Below are 13,433 nucleotides of genomic sequence, written 5' to 3'. Positions count from 1 at the left end.
GGCTTCTTCAAGCTGGAGAAATCACGGAGGTTTCCTTTAAGTGTTTTTGTGGGCGTTTTAAGGTGAAAAACAACAGGTCTAAGGTGAAAAATGCAATTCGCTTATTTGCAAAATTGCGGCATTTCTTTTGCCCTAGAAATCGCGTCTTTTTTCTTCAAGGCCCTCTCTCTCTCCGGATCGCATGACGTGGGTTTTTTTTTGTTGAAGAAACATGTGGGTTTATCACCCCGTGACGTGGACTTGTCTTTATTCTTTTGCAACGAGTTTGAGGGTTTTTTTTGCTCATGCGAAGTCTATTGCCATGCAAAGCTTTTTTCCGTTATTACTTTTTTGTGTTTTTTCGACCCTATTCTCTACACAACAGCTCTAGTCTTCTACCCACGATGTCTCTAGTGGGTTTCCAAAAAAAATCAAGGTGGATTTTTTGCTTTATTCCAAAAATATCATGGTGTGTTTTCTGTTTTTTTTTTCTAAAAAAATATCATGGAGGGTTTTGCATGATTTTTTCCCAAAAATCATGGTGGGATTTTCCATGATTTTTTCCTAAATATTGTGGTCTTCTTTTGTTGTGGCATGATTTCTAAACTTTTCTGAGCATCCAAATTTCCAAGATCATGGGTTTAATGTTTTTTGCACAATTTTTTCCTACAAAATTGTGGGTTCTTTTTCTTTAGATTTTTGAGTTTGTGGGTTTTTTTTCATTTTTTCCACAAAATGAAGGATTTTGCTGATTTTCTAACAAAATCGAGTGTGATTTTAGCATCACATCAAGGGTTTGACGATTTTTTCACAAAATCATGGTGCTATCTTGTAGCAGCTTTTTTTGACAGGTTTCAATATTTTTGCCAATTTTTATCAACCAAAATCGAAGTTTTTTGAGAAGCCAATCTCAGTTTCCATGTCCCTAGATAGAGGTAGGGGTGGCTTCGTTGCCCAACATCATGTTGGAAGGATGGTTTTCATTTTTTGGTCATCTGAAGTTTTATACAGAGCGGTTGGCTGATCAGAAGTCCAACTAGGGAGGGTCTCAGCAGCAAGCTCATGTTGCAGAGCGTTTTGAAGAGGAGTTAGCCTTCTATGTATTTGTGGCCAAATGACCTGCAGATTATGTCAAATGTTCTATAGGGTCGTTAGTAGAATGACCATTAAGGGAGGGTATTAAAGTAATATTGTAATATTGCTATAATGGTCATCTTCGACATTTAGTTTCTTTTTAGAATGTTTCCTTGTTTCCGTTTTCGATCATTTCCATTATGGAAAGATCCTCTTGTAATATTCTATATAAGGAGTATTCCTCTCTTTTGTTAAATAGATCAATCAACTATCATTTCATTTTCTAGTGCACCTTTAGCATATTCCTTTGTGATTCATGAATATACAATAGAGGCTCTGTAGATTGGCAAGTCTAGAAGATTAAATCAATTATTTACAAATATGTATTTGTCATATGTACATTGAGAAAGATACCAACTGATAGATTAATGCAGTGTATTCAAAATGATCCACATTATGAATACTAAAGCATAGCCAAACAATACTTAGTTAAAAGAAAAAACTGAAATATGTAGAAATGAAATAAACCTCCCTAAAAGATAAGAAAGGACAGAATGAAGAAAGAAAGAACAAGATATATTGATGCCCACAAACAACCAAATCAGGTCAGTGGGACTCGTCACTAATGCCAACAAGTGACCAAAGTGGGTCAATGTGACTTGTGAATGCAAGAAGCTATAGCAGCAAATAGTTGTATTAAAATAGCTCCCAAGAGGTGAAGAAGTAAATCATCTCTAGAACAATGAAAGACCCAAACTAGATTAAGTGAGCAGAATATGAGGAAACCCAAGAGAAGCTGGAAAAGATAATGCCATATATGCTACAAAAATAATTAACAATGAGAAAGGAAGGCCCCCTAATTAAAAGCGGTTTCACTTGGTAATGAAGTCTAGAGCAAATGAAGGACCAACAACTTCATCGTCAAACACCATGAGGGAACCAATAAGGGTCAAATGATGTAAATAGGAGAATTACCTTAGCTAAGGGGTCTGAGAGATCAGTTCTAAATAAAATAAGGTATTCTCTTTAGAACCTCTTAAAATCCATAATCACCAAACTTCTGGAAAACAAGATAAAAATTTGTAAGCGTACCATTGACTCTCTATGATGGAGATCAGCTAATGCACCACATCTAGGGACCTCATGAAGAAGGATGTCATTCACTTACATGACCACCTATGTGTGAAACTGTTATATTAAAAACAACACTTGATGATCCCAATGGCTGGAATACAAAGAAATGTGGTAATCAACCTAGTAATCCTAGAAGCCCCATAAACCCTAATCTCTAAAAGTGACCCTGCTGAAGATAAACAGAAAAGCTTTTTTAGTCAAGGTTAAAAAAATTGGGTTACAATGGAACCTTTTGATATTATCTCCATTTCCTAGAGCGCCTTGACCAATGGTGGTATGTCTAACTACTTGGAGGAAAGATACACTCGACTAGCCAAGAAGAATCATATGGACATGTGACCAATCATGTTGGAGATAGCAAGGATGGAGGATAGTTCTGTTAGCAATCTACAAGAAACATTTGTAATAGATATCCTATCTTGGGCTTGAGAGGTTGCAAGGAAGAGGTCCAAGCTACCTTAATATATGTCCTCATTAAAAGCTCCTTTGATCTCACCCTTAGTGGGGAGAAGGTAGGGAGTGGCATCCATGGAGTATTTTAGTCAAATCAGTCTATAAATATATGAGTTGACTTAAGAAGGAAACCAGTCCAAGAATACCAAAATTGTCACGCCCCTAGGAGACATGGGAGTCAACCTTTTTCATAGAACAATAGGCTAAATGTGGATATCAATCTATGGCTAAAACAATTAAGGAAAGCTAAAAACAATCTCAAGCTAGAGGCTGGTACATATATTCATTTTTCACAAAGCATAAGGAAGCGTCCTTTCATGGTCAATCATGTTTTGAAGCAAGATAACTTGTACCCTCTCAATATATGCTAAATCAAAAAACTTGATTATGGGGCACCAAACTCGAAACCATAAAGAACACTAAAATTTAATGATTGTGTTGAAGAGATTAGAACTTGGAAGTGTGGTACCTATAATACTAACACTCCAAAATAGAAAAAAGTGTTGGTAAAAGGACACCCTTGTCATGCTCCAACAGCTGTCTCATATAAGCAAACAATCTTTGGAACATGATGTTCAGTCAAAAATAATTTAGGCACTTATTTGACAATCAATGTCATTGAATGCACTTTTCAATCTCGTTTGCCTACTTGGTTTTTTAATGACAATTATAATTTCTTTCTAGAACTTGAAACCTAATGTCATTTGTTGCATTGCAAAAGTAGGAGAATAATGCTTGAACATTGATGTTGATTATACACAAAAGTAAGACAATAACACTCAAATGGATTATGCACAAAAGCAAGAGAATAACACTCAAATACCAATGTTGACTACTGTTTTTTTTGCTGAGAGAAATTGGGTTTTTAGCTTGAGACCACTTACAAAGGATCTCTTCCCACTTTTACTACCAGGACCACATCGGGGGGCCTTGGTTCCCAATTCAACAAAACAATTTGTTCACACCTGTGAGCATAACGGCCCAAAAAAGGCCCATAGCTTGCGAGCACAATGCCCCAGCAAGGGTTTGAACCCTAGTGGCCACCACAACAATGTTATGACTTGACCACCATGTTACAATGGTAATTGCATTATTTTATTCAATGAATGAAGATGTACATATAGCAATTACAAAGACGTTTCCAAAATAAACAATTGTTTACAAAGGACGGAATTAGAAAGAATCTAATCTAGCTAAAAGATTACACTAAAAATACAATATTGACAATTAATAATAAGATATACAAATATTATTCTAATACCCTCCCTTAATGGTCAATTTGTCAACGACACCAAGTTGCCCCCTAAATTTTACAAACTTGTTCGGGCTCAGAGACTTGGTGAGGATGTTTGCACTCTGATCCTTAGTTGGAACATACTGCAATTGTATCAATCCATCTTCTACAAGCTTGCGAATGAAATGACAATGAAGCTCAACATGCTTGGTCCGCTCATGGAAGACTGGATTTTTGGCAAGTCTGAGCACCCCTTGATTGTCATAGAACAAGGGTGAAGTATCTGCTTGAGACATTTGCATGTCAGGAAAGCATCCTTTGAAGCCAAACTACCTCACAAGCTACTTTAACAGTTCCCCGATATTCTGCTTCGATCAAAGAAAGAGCTACCGCCTATTATTTCTTGTCGGTCCATGTGACAACACCAATGCCTAGACTAAAGACATACCCAAATGTAGACTTCCTATCATCAACATAACCTGCCCAATCTAAGTCTGTGAAACCAATGAGTCTAGGATCTTTGCTTTAGCCATACAGAATGCCAAAGTCAGAAGTGTCCGCATATCTCAACAGATGCTTCATTGCAACCCAACGTTCAGCTTTAGGGGCTATCATGAAGCGAGAGATGTAGCTCACAACATGAGGTCAAGGCTAGTGGCGGTGAGATAGATGAGACTTCCCACTAGTTGCCTGAACGCTAATTCATTCACCACAGGTGAGTCCGATTTGGCTGACAACTTCAGCCCTTTCTCCATGGGTGTGGATGCAGGTTTACAATCGTGCATTCGAAACTTATCTTGCAAACTCCTGGCATACTTCAATTGAGAGATAAAGATACTGCCATCTGTCTGCCAAAACTCAACACCTAAAGCAGTAATGCAGAAGTCCCAAGTCTGTCATGTCAAAGGACTAGCACAAACTTTGTTTGATCTGCTCAATCAAAAGTGTTGAACTACCAATAATAATAAGATCATCAACATAGAAGACAAGTAGAAGAATATAACCACCAGTAGTTTTGACATACAAATTGGAATTGGAAGGTCTCCTCTCAAAGCCTTGATCACCGAGATACTTATCAATTTTTATGTACCAAGCCCGATCCGCTTGTTTTAGGCCATAAAGTGCTTTCACCAGTCAACATACCTGGTGTTCTTTACCAGCAACCTTGAAACCAAGAGGTTGCATCATATAGACTTCTTCCTGCAACTCACCATTGAGGAATGCACTCTTGACGTCCATTTGATGGACTTTCCATCCAAACTAGGCTGAAATGGCAAGGACAAGATGAATGGTACTCATTTTGGCTATGAGAGCAAACCTCTCCTCATAGTCAATGCCCTCTTTTTGTGAGAATCCTCTAGCAACTAGTCGAGCCTTGTACTTATCAAGGGTTCCATCAGCCTTTTACTTTATTGTATACACCCATTTGCAGCCAATGGGCTTCTTCCCTAGTGGAAGATCAAACAAGACCCAAGTGTTGTTCTTCAGAAGACTATGGTGTTTAGCTTCCATAGCTTGTTCCCACTAAAGTATACCTGTAGCCTCTGTATATGTTTGAGGCTCATAAACACTGTGAATATTGGCCATAAGAGCAAAATTTACAGTATTCGGTTGCTTGCTCTTGTTTCTAGACGATCTACCCTCAATGAGCTCATCATCATCAAGATCACCTATGGTCTTGGCCCACCATTTAGGCCGGAGAGTAGAAGTACCAACATTTGATTTAGAAGGAGCAACTGGACCTGGGATGGCTGGAACAAGTTCATCGAGATGTAGATCAACATTTTCCTAAGGAAAGTTGGGTGGTGCAATAACATGCTTGGGAGACTCCACAACTTCAGAGTCAGTCGACTAAATCCCTCCCATCACGTGGACACAAGGGAAGATGAACACCCAAATCCTTAGCCTTCAGAGGCTGATCCTTGGGGCACAAAATGGGAGAAGAGAGCTGAAAAGGCCCTCGTTCCTCATCAAAAACAACATCCCAACTGAATATGAGACGATATGTGTCTACATCAATCAACTAATATGCTTTGTGGTTTTCACTGTATCCTGTGAACATGAGTTTTTGGCTCTTGGAATCCAGTTTTGTGCACTTAGTATCTAGAATCCAAACATAAGTTGTAGAACTAAAAACTTTCAAGTGACTGATTTTGGGCTTCTTGCTAGACCAAGCTTCCTCTAGGGTCTTCTTCTTCACGGCCTGTGTGGGAAACCGATTCAGAATATAGACAATAATGTAGACTACTTCCGCCCAAAATTTCTTTGGAACACTTCTATGTTCCAACATAGACTGACATTTGAGTTTGACTAATGGACATAGTAATACTTTTTTATTTTTATTGTGGTGTTATTTATTATACAATATATGATGCTATGTGTGGTATTTTGAACTTAATTACTGCTGCAAATATGTGACCAAACCTACAAACCGAACCTTGAACCCAAACCAATACTAGGACCCATAGATGAAATACTCGCAGAGTACTTGGCAAGTTTTGAAAAACTCGCGAGTTTTTTTGCTCAACGAGTATTTACGCCATTTACACAAAACAAGTTTTTCACAAAAACTTGGCGAGTCTTTGGCAAAAACTCGGCTGCATAAAAAAAAAAGAGGCTCAAACACATCAAAAAATAATCAATTTTTTTTTCAAGTCAATGTAATTCTCTTCATCAGAATATATACATGAAATATAATATTTAAGTTTCTTATACTTTTAAGTTATATTTCATGTATATATCGACAGGATGTTTGAAAGTGGTTTCAGATCTCTAGGAGTTATAATGCAAATTCTAGGTTTTAGAAGATCTTTTAAATTTTCAAACTTGTCGAATTTCAGTAATCAATAGGCTCCTATCAGCATTCTCTCACTCTCTCTATCTCACTCACTTTATCTACCCCGAATTTTAGACCTATCTATCTCCCTATCACTCTTCCTCTATTCCCTCTCTCTACCACTATCTCACTCTCTCTTCTCTCCCCCAAGATCTAGACCTATCTCTCTACCCCTCGCTCTCTCACCCTCAAACCCTTGCAAGGGGTGCTACCCTCAACCTCATTTTGGGGAGGTGGAGGAGCCAAATCAGACTCCTAGGACTAGATCCTCTAGTTCTATCTCTCCCCAGGATCTAGTCCTATCTCTCCCCTAGTTTTCACTAGGGCTGGGAAGAGTAAGATGTAAAATGTTTCGATGTAATATTTACTTTTAGTTTTACAAAAACAATTTGCTATTTCATTTTGTTTCAATTTGTCAACCCTCAGCATTCCACAAGAGGATGCCATTTTGTACCCAATCTGCATTTAAATCAATTGAAAATATATCTAGACTCAGCTTGTTTCTTTAGAGTACTCATTGGATGCATCTCCTCATTGACTCAGCTTGTTTCTAATTAAATTTAAGCAATTTTTAAAATTGTCGAGTTTTTTGCCGAGTTTTCGCTGAGTTTTCACCGAGTTTTTTTTCAGGCCTTGGCGAGTTTTTGTTTTTGGCAAGTAGTTCAACTATGCTAGGACCATAACTTAGGTATTCAATCCTAGGTAGGGCATATTTAATTGAAGAAAGCATGTAAGTAGTCAAACTTAGTAAATACCAAACGCCATTTTGAGTTAAGCATTTCCCAACAAATGAAGAGTGTATGTGTCTAAAATTCATGCACATATCATATCTAGTTCTAGGTTGACCAAACCTTAATAAATGAGGCACGTATATGAATGATAGTGAGTGACATATTGTATCCAATTTTGGGTAAGGGTACATCTAAATAGCTAAAGTTCACATATAAATTGATTAAATATTGCATCCAATTTTGGGTAAGGGCATACCTCAATAGGTAAAGTTCACATATAAATTGATTACCGTATCACGTCCAATTTTGGGTTGGCCATACCTCAATGAATGAAGCATGTCCATTTGTAAATTTGAATAATCTATCTTATCCAATTATGGGTATGGCATACCTCAAAGGATAGAGCCCATGAAAGTGAGTAATATACCACATCCAAATATGGGTAGGCCATACCTCCATGAACAAAGCATGTTCACATATAAAATTGAATAATATACCACAGTTAGTTCTAGGCATGGCATAGCTCAACAAACAAGGCGTGCTCATGTAAACTTGGGAAATATCTCACCTCCAATTCTAGGCAAGAGATGGCTCGACAAGCATGTCCACATGAAAAACGAAGTAAAATATCCATCCAATTCTAGGTAGGGCAAGGAATGTTTATATCATCCAAAATCTTAATAACTAGGATTGTCAAAGTAATGAATAATATGAATTATTGCTTGAAATGGATGACTCGATAACCAATATTAGAAGAACACCCTAGATATTGATATAGATAATAATTATGTCGATCCACATGACCATCAAAACTGAAACACATTTCTAAAATAATATATAAAAATATTTGTAGGTAGTGAAAGGCATGTTCAAGTGCATAATTGAGTACTACCCATCCAATTCTAGGTAGGGCATCTCAAAGGGTGAATAATCATCTGTAAAATTTAAGTTTCATGTCGCATCCAATCGTAGGTAGCGCATACCTCAAAGGACCAGGCATGTTCATGTGTACAATTAGTTATGCATCCAACATTGTGTAGCATGATATGTCAATAGACAAGACCAGAAGCATGTCCTAGGAACTAAACAAAATACATAAACCCCATTGTAGATAAACAGAACCATATGGTAATAAACAAAACAAAACAAAAACTTTGAAAATGGATATTAACTACTCAAATTTGTTTAAATTACTCTTTGCATGGAATTATATTATTCAGCACCCCGTGACAAAGAAAATAGCAAAAACAAGTACCTGCCCATGCAGTTGCTACTGATGCTATGGATGTCCCGACAGTGAATACCACCCGGTGCCTCTCGAATACGTCCTGCAATCAAATGGATACCATCCCTAAGAGAACATTATAAAAAAATTCTAGGGCAACCATGAACCGAAGTCGATTCAAAATAATCCATCAGAACATATTTCATAAATGGGTACCATTCCTCAGGAAACAATTCATAAGAATTATCCCTCAGAATATAATTCATAAATTCTAGGGCACTATGAATCAAATCACTTTGGAAATCAAATATATTAATACTTTCCCCTGTAACATAGTTCACGAATTACTACTTATCCATCAATGCTTAATTCATAGATACGTATATATCCCTTCAACATACTCAAAAGTAGGTGCTGTCCCCTCGGAACAATTCATGAATTCTAGGGCTCCGGGAATCCAAAAAAGCCACAGAGATTGAGCCAGTGATCGAACTAAGACGGGTAAATAAATGAATGAAATACCTTGGTAGAGAAATAGGTATCCTGAACTGCAGACCATGTATTGGAAGCTTTGCGATTCAGCTGTGGAAATTTGAATGATTTGAGGAAGGAAGGAGCGGAAGCTCTTAGTCTCTGCATTTTTCACTCAGTCATTCAACCCAGGCTTAAGGTGATTGCTCATGGTTTTCCTATCAACCAGTGCAGAAGCCTTTTTTTTTTGGATGACCCAAAATTATTGAAGTAATTTGGAGTTTTTAGTAATTCACTCGCTACGTTAAAGTGTATCGTATTTGTACTCCATGCATTCCTTAGAGAACACGCAAATTACTGGATATGCGAAAATACCTCATAGAGTGCTTCAATCATAATTAGCACTTGCGAAGGTTAAAGATACGCCGATAGGAAATCAAAGGTAAAATATAAATAAATTTTAATATTAATTATATGAAAATATAAATCTTTGCATGTATCATTGTATAATTTAATTAGATATATAATATTGTTGAATTTTTTTTTAATTTAGTTAAACAATAAGTACTTACTTTATATTAATCAAAGTTAAATAAGAGTGTCTTTTTTTTAATAGTTCTTAAATAAAAAGTTATTTACATTAATCGAAGTTAAATTAGAGAGTCTCTCTTTTTTTAGCTCTTATTTAAAAGTTTTGACATTTGTTTGCATTGAACAACAATGTTGTCAATGAGAAAACCAAAATTTGTAACTATTTTACTACATAATGATAAAAAAATATGTTTTTGAGAAAGAGATTAAAACATTAATTTTTTATTTTTCTTGATCATTGATTGTCCAAGATAAATATTGTAATTTATTAATTTTTAATATATTTTTTTATTAAAGAAAGAAATAGTTAAAAGTATGTAATTTTGAGAGTGTGCAACTAATTATACATATTGAACTTGCTATTGTGAGAGCAATTAGAGGCAAGTTGTTTCTATATTTTGAAACATGGTGTATGAATTTTTTTAATTTTATAATAGCAATCAAAGGAGAATGTAGGCTCTATGGGGAGGCCTGCATTGTTTTAAATGTGAGGCATTGTCTTTAAATATTAATTGTGACTTTATTTTGCAAAGCCTACAAGATTGATTCTAATTACTCATTGAATAATTCAACTCAAAACCTCTAAGAAGATGCACATATTCAAATTATTCAAGTAAATAAAATCATTGAAAAAAAGAGCTATTAAAATTTTATTAGGCATCCTTTTAGTATTCCATGCGAAATAAAAATAGGAATTAGGACATTCCATGATTACTAGATCAAGAAAATTAAAAAAACAAAAACAAAGTATTCTATTACACTACATTACTTAAGGGATTTTTAAAATGGATTTCCATTTTCCAGTTAGAAATCAAGAATATTTCACCATGCACAAGCCAAAGCTATAGTTTGATTTTGGTTGTTTCTTGTTTCTCTTCTTTTTTTTGTTTTGTTTTTTGCTTTTCTAGTATGGTGTTATGTTGTGTAGCTACTATCTAATTTCTATTCCCTACTTGCTTTTAATTTAATTTTAAATTTTTATTTATCTTTTTTTGACCTAATTAAAATGATTTATATGTTGATTGATTTGGACTTTCTAGATATCTTTGCTACCTATTTTTCTTTTTATATTCTTGATAGACTAATGTCATGGGTGAAATCCTCACTAATATTCCATCTAAGTTTGTAGATCTATTTTCATGCCTAAGAAAAAGTGTGTCATTAGAAGATGTATCTTGTACATTTCATCCATCATTTTTATAGTTTAAATATTCTTAAAATTTTAATGACAAAGCTAATATAGTTAAAATATCAAGTGTAAAAAATAAATTGACTACCAATGTAGACCTAAACCTAGAGGTGGACTAGAGTGTTTGTCAAATGAGGTGAACTAAAAACAAAATAAAATGAACAACATCATTCATTCTAGGCAGCTCAATAATTTTTTCATTTATGAATGCATCTTCATGTTGTGTTCTATGTTGCATATCACTTTACATGCAATAACTTGTTGCATATTGTGTCATAAAAGAATTAAATTTTGTATATTAAAAGGTTTTGATTTAATTACTTCAAATTTAATTTCTAAACATTTTTTTATAAATGATAATAGATTAAATTTGAAAAACATTTAAATTTAAACGTTAATGATTAAATGTTAATTTTTAAAATTAAAATTAATTTTACCAAATCAAAATGAAAATTTAATATTAAATCTTTAATTTTGATATTTATATTTAAAATTCAAAAAAATTGTTCAAATTTCTTAATTTTTTAATATAAGTTTTGTCTTGCAATATAAAATTGAAAACTATTCTTAAAATAGAAAATTATGAATCATCATCAATTTTCTAAACTACAAATTACAAAAAAATCTCTAAAATGTTAAAATGTTAAAAAACTAATAAATTAAAAGAAAAACCTTGAAATACAAATATCTGGAATTGAATTTCAGTTACAAAGTAGACTCTACATCCTAAAGTATACCTTATATTGCATATTAGATTCTTAGTCAAATTTCAAACTACACTAACATATTTACAAGCTCATACTCCAAATATTTACTCTCCCATTAAAATTATAAACAATAAAGTGCAAACGCTGCCCCAAGATTGAAGTTGCTAACATCGTAACAATTTATTCAATTGAAATTAACTAAAAGTGAACAATTTAAATGGGTCTAAATGCATAATTGATAAAAGAATTCGATGGGATTTTTTTAAAACAATTTTTCCAATAAATCATGTGCTACCACAAAACTTAAATCACCATATATAAATTGAACATTAATTTTATAGAATGGGTGAGTGGGAAGCCCAAAAAAAACATATTACTTAATGAGGAAACTAAGCACAATTAAGTTACCCGTCGGTGCTTGTTATTAAGGTCTTTCATTACAGCGGCCTTATCATTGGAAACCATGCTCATTGGCTGCAATAAATTGGATTTTGAATGGTGCCAATTCATGTATGTGAAGGTGACGAGGCACAAGGATAGGGCATCTATGAGTGGTAGCGAAAGGTGCTTTCATTTTCGTCCATGTGGAGCATGATTTAAATTTTTTAAATAGTTTCATTTTTTTCTGTTTATCTGAAAATGATTAGATGATGGGTTAAGCTTGTTTACCGGCGTGAGACAGGTTTGTCGGGCATATGTGGACAGGGAAGTCCACTTAAAACAAAGTCTATCAGCTAATTATTGTTTTAAAGTTATTATTAGACTACTATTTGTAATGGGGATCTCATTCTTGGTATAAATATTTTAACAATATACATCACAATTTAACCATCATTTCATATCAATATTAGCAAATTAGTATATTTATATTTTTATATTAAAAATATAATTATTTAAATATAATATTTATTTGTTAAACATCAAAATATCAAATCTTTAAAAATATCACCTTAAAAAATAGGATGGCGTGAGTAGGGATCCGCAACTGGGTTGCAGAGCAGAGGCGTGACCCACAAAGGGAGCAGGAATAGGGCCACAATCCATGAAGGGAACAGGAACAGTGGCGTGATCCATGTCGGGATCTAGATTAGAGGATAGACATCGGTGGGTTGGATTCCTAGCAGGAGCAGAAACATACAAAAAATTGGGGTGACGAAGTGGAGCAAGAGGTTCCAATGCAGGATTTCAGGAATAAGTTCCTTAATGGTTGGTGTGCTTATGGAAACCAAGCTGGAGTAAAGCCAAATCAAAACAGATCGCAGTGGGTTTTTGAAGGGGGAAGATGGGTTGACAAAGCTTGGACCAATCAAATTAGGCACCGAAGGTATGTGCCACCATGGAGAAACAAGAACAAACGATACCCTAACCGATCTACCAACCGAAATCAACAATTCAATCTCTGTGACAAAATCAGCAAACCTAAGCGCAACAATAGAAGGTATGGGCTACATGGGCAAAATGCAGATACTTCAAATAATTGGCGGGAAAAAAATCCTTCAAATTCGAATTTGCAAACCAACAACAATGGGAGCCCTAAACCGGTGGTTGATCTAGTAGAGCAACTGAATAACTCGGGTAAGCCAATCTTCACAGACCATGTTCCCATTAAGCTTAGGCAAGAACATATCAAACAATCAATCGACAAACTCTAAGATACTGGGATTATTTTGAAATGGAACGTGGGTTCAATCGAAATTCGCAAACTGCACAATTGGTTATCCACGAAATGGGGAAGCGATTTCTAGCTCCATAAACTACCAAACAGCTTCTATCTAATGAACTTGTCATCAGCGCCTAAAAGGGAGGAAA

At 34.9% G+C, this 13,433-nt stretch overlaps 1 protein-coding gene across 1 annotated transcript in view; it reads right to left on the bottom strand.

The window, feature by feature from the left end:
• The window catches only part of LOC131060375 (uncharacterized), an 81,169-nt gene extending 71,625 nt beyond the window's left edge, over positions 1-9,544 (bottom strand). The window contains exons 1-2 of the mRNA XM_057993568.2: positions 9,189-9,544; positions 8,697-8,769 (exon numbers count right to left, since the gene is read on the bottom strand). Of these exons, the coding sequence (XP_057849551.2) occupies positions 8,697-8,769; positions 9,189-9,305 (190 nt within the window). The 5' untranslated portion in view covers positions 9,306-9,544. The remainder of the gene's footprint in view (positions 1-8,696; positions 8,770-9,188) is intronic.
• Positions 9,545-13,433: the final 3,889 nt, after the last annotated feature.

Source organism: Cryptomeria japonica, chromosome 4 (assembly GCF_030272615.1).
Source record: "Cryptomeria japonica chromosome 4, Sugi_1.0, whole genome shotgun sequence".
NCBI classification, from domain to species: domain Eukaryota; kingdom Viridiplantae; phylum Streptophyta; class Pinopsida; order Cupressales; family Cupressaceae; genus Cryptomeria; species Cryptomeria japonica.
The sequence above is the reverse complement of the archived record's forward strand: the minus strand, read 5'-3'. Positions and strand labels throughout refer to the sequence as shown.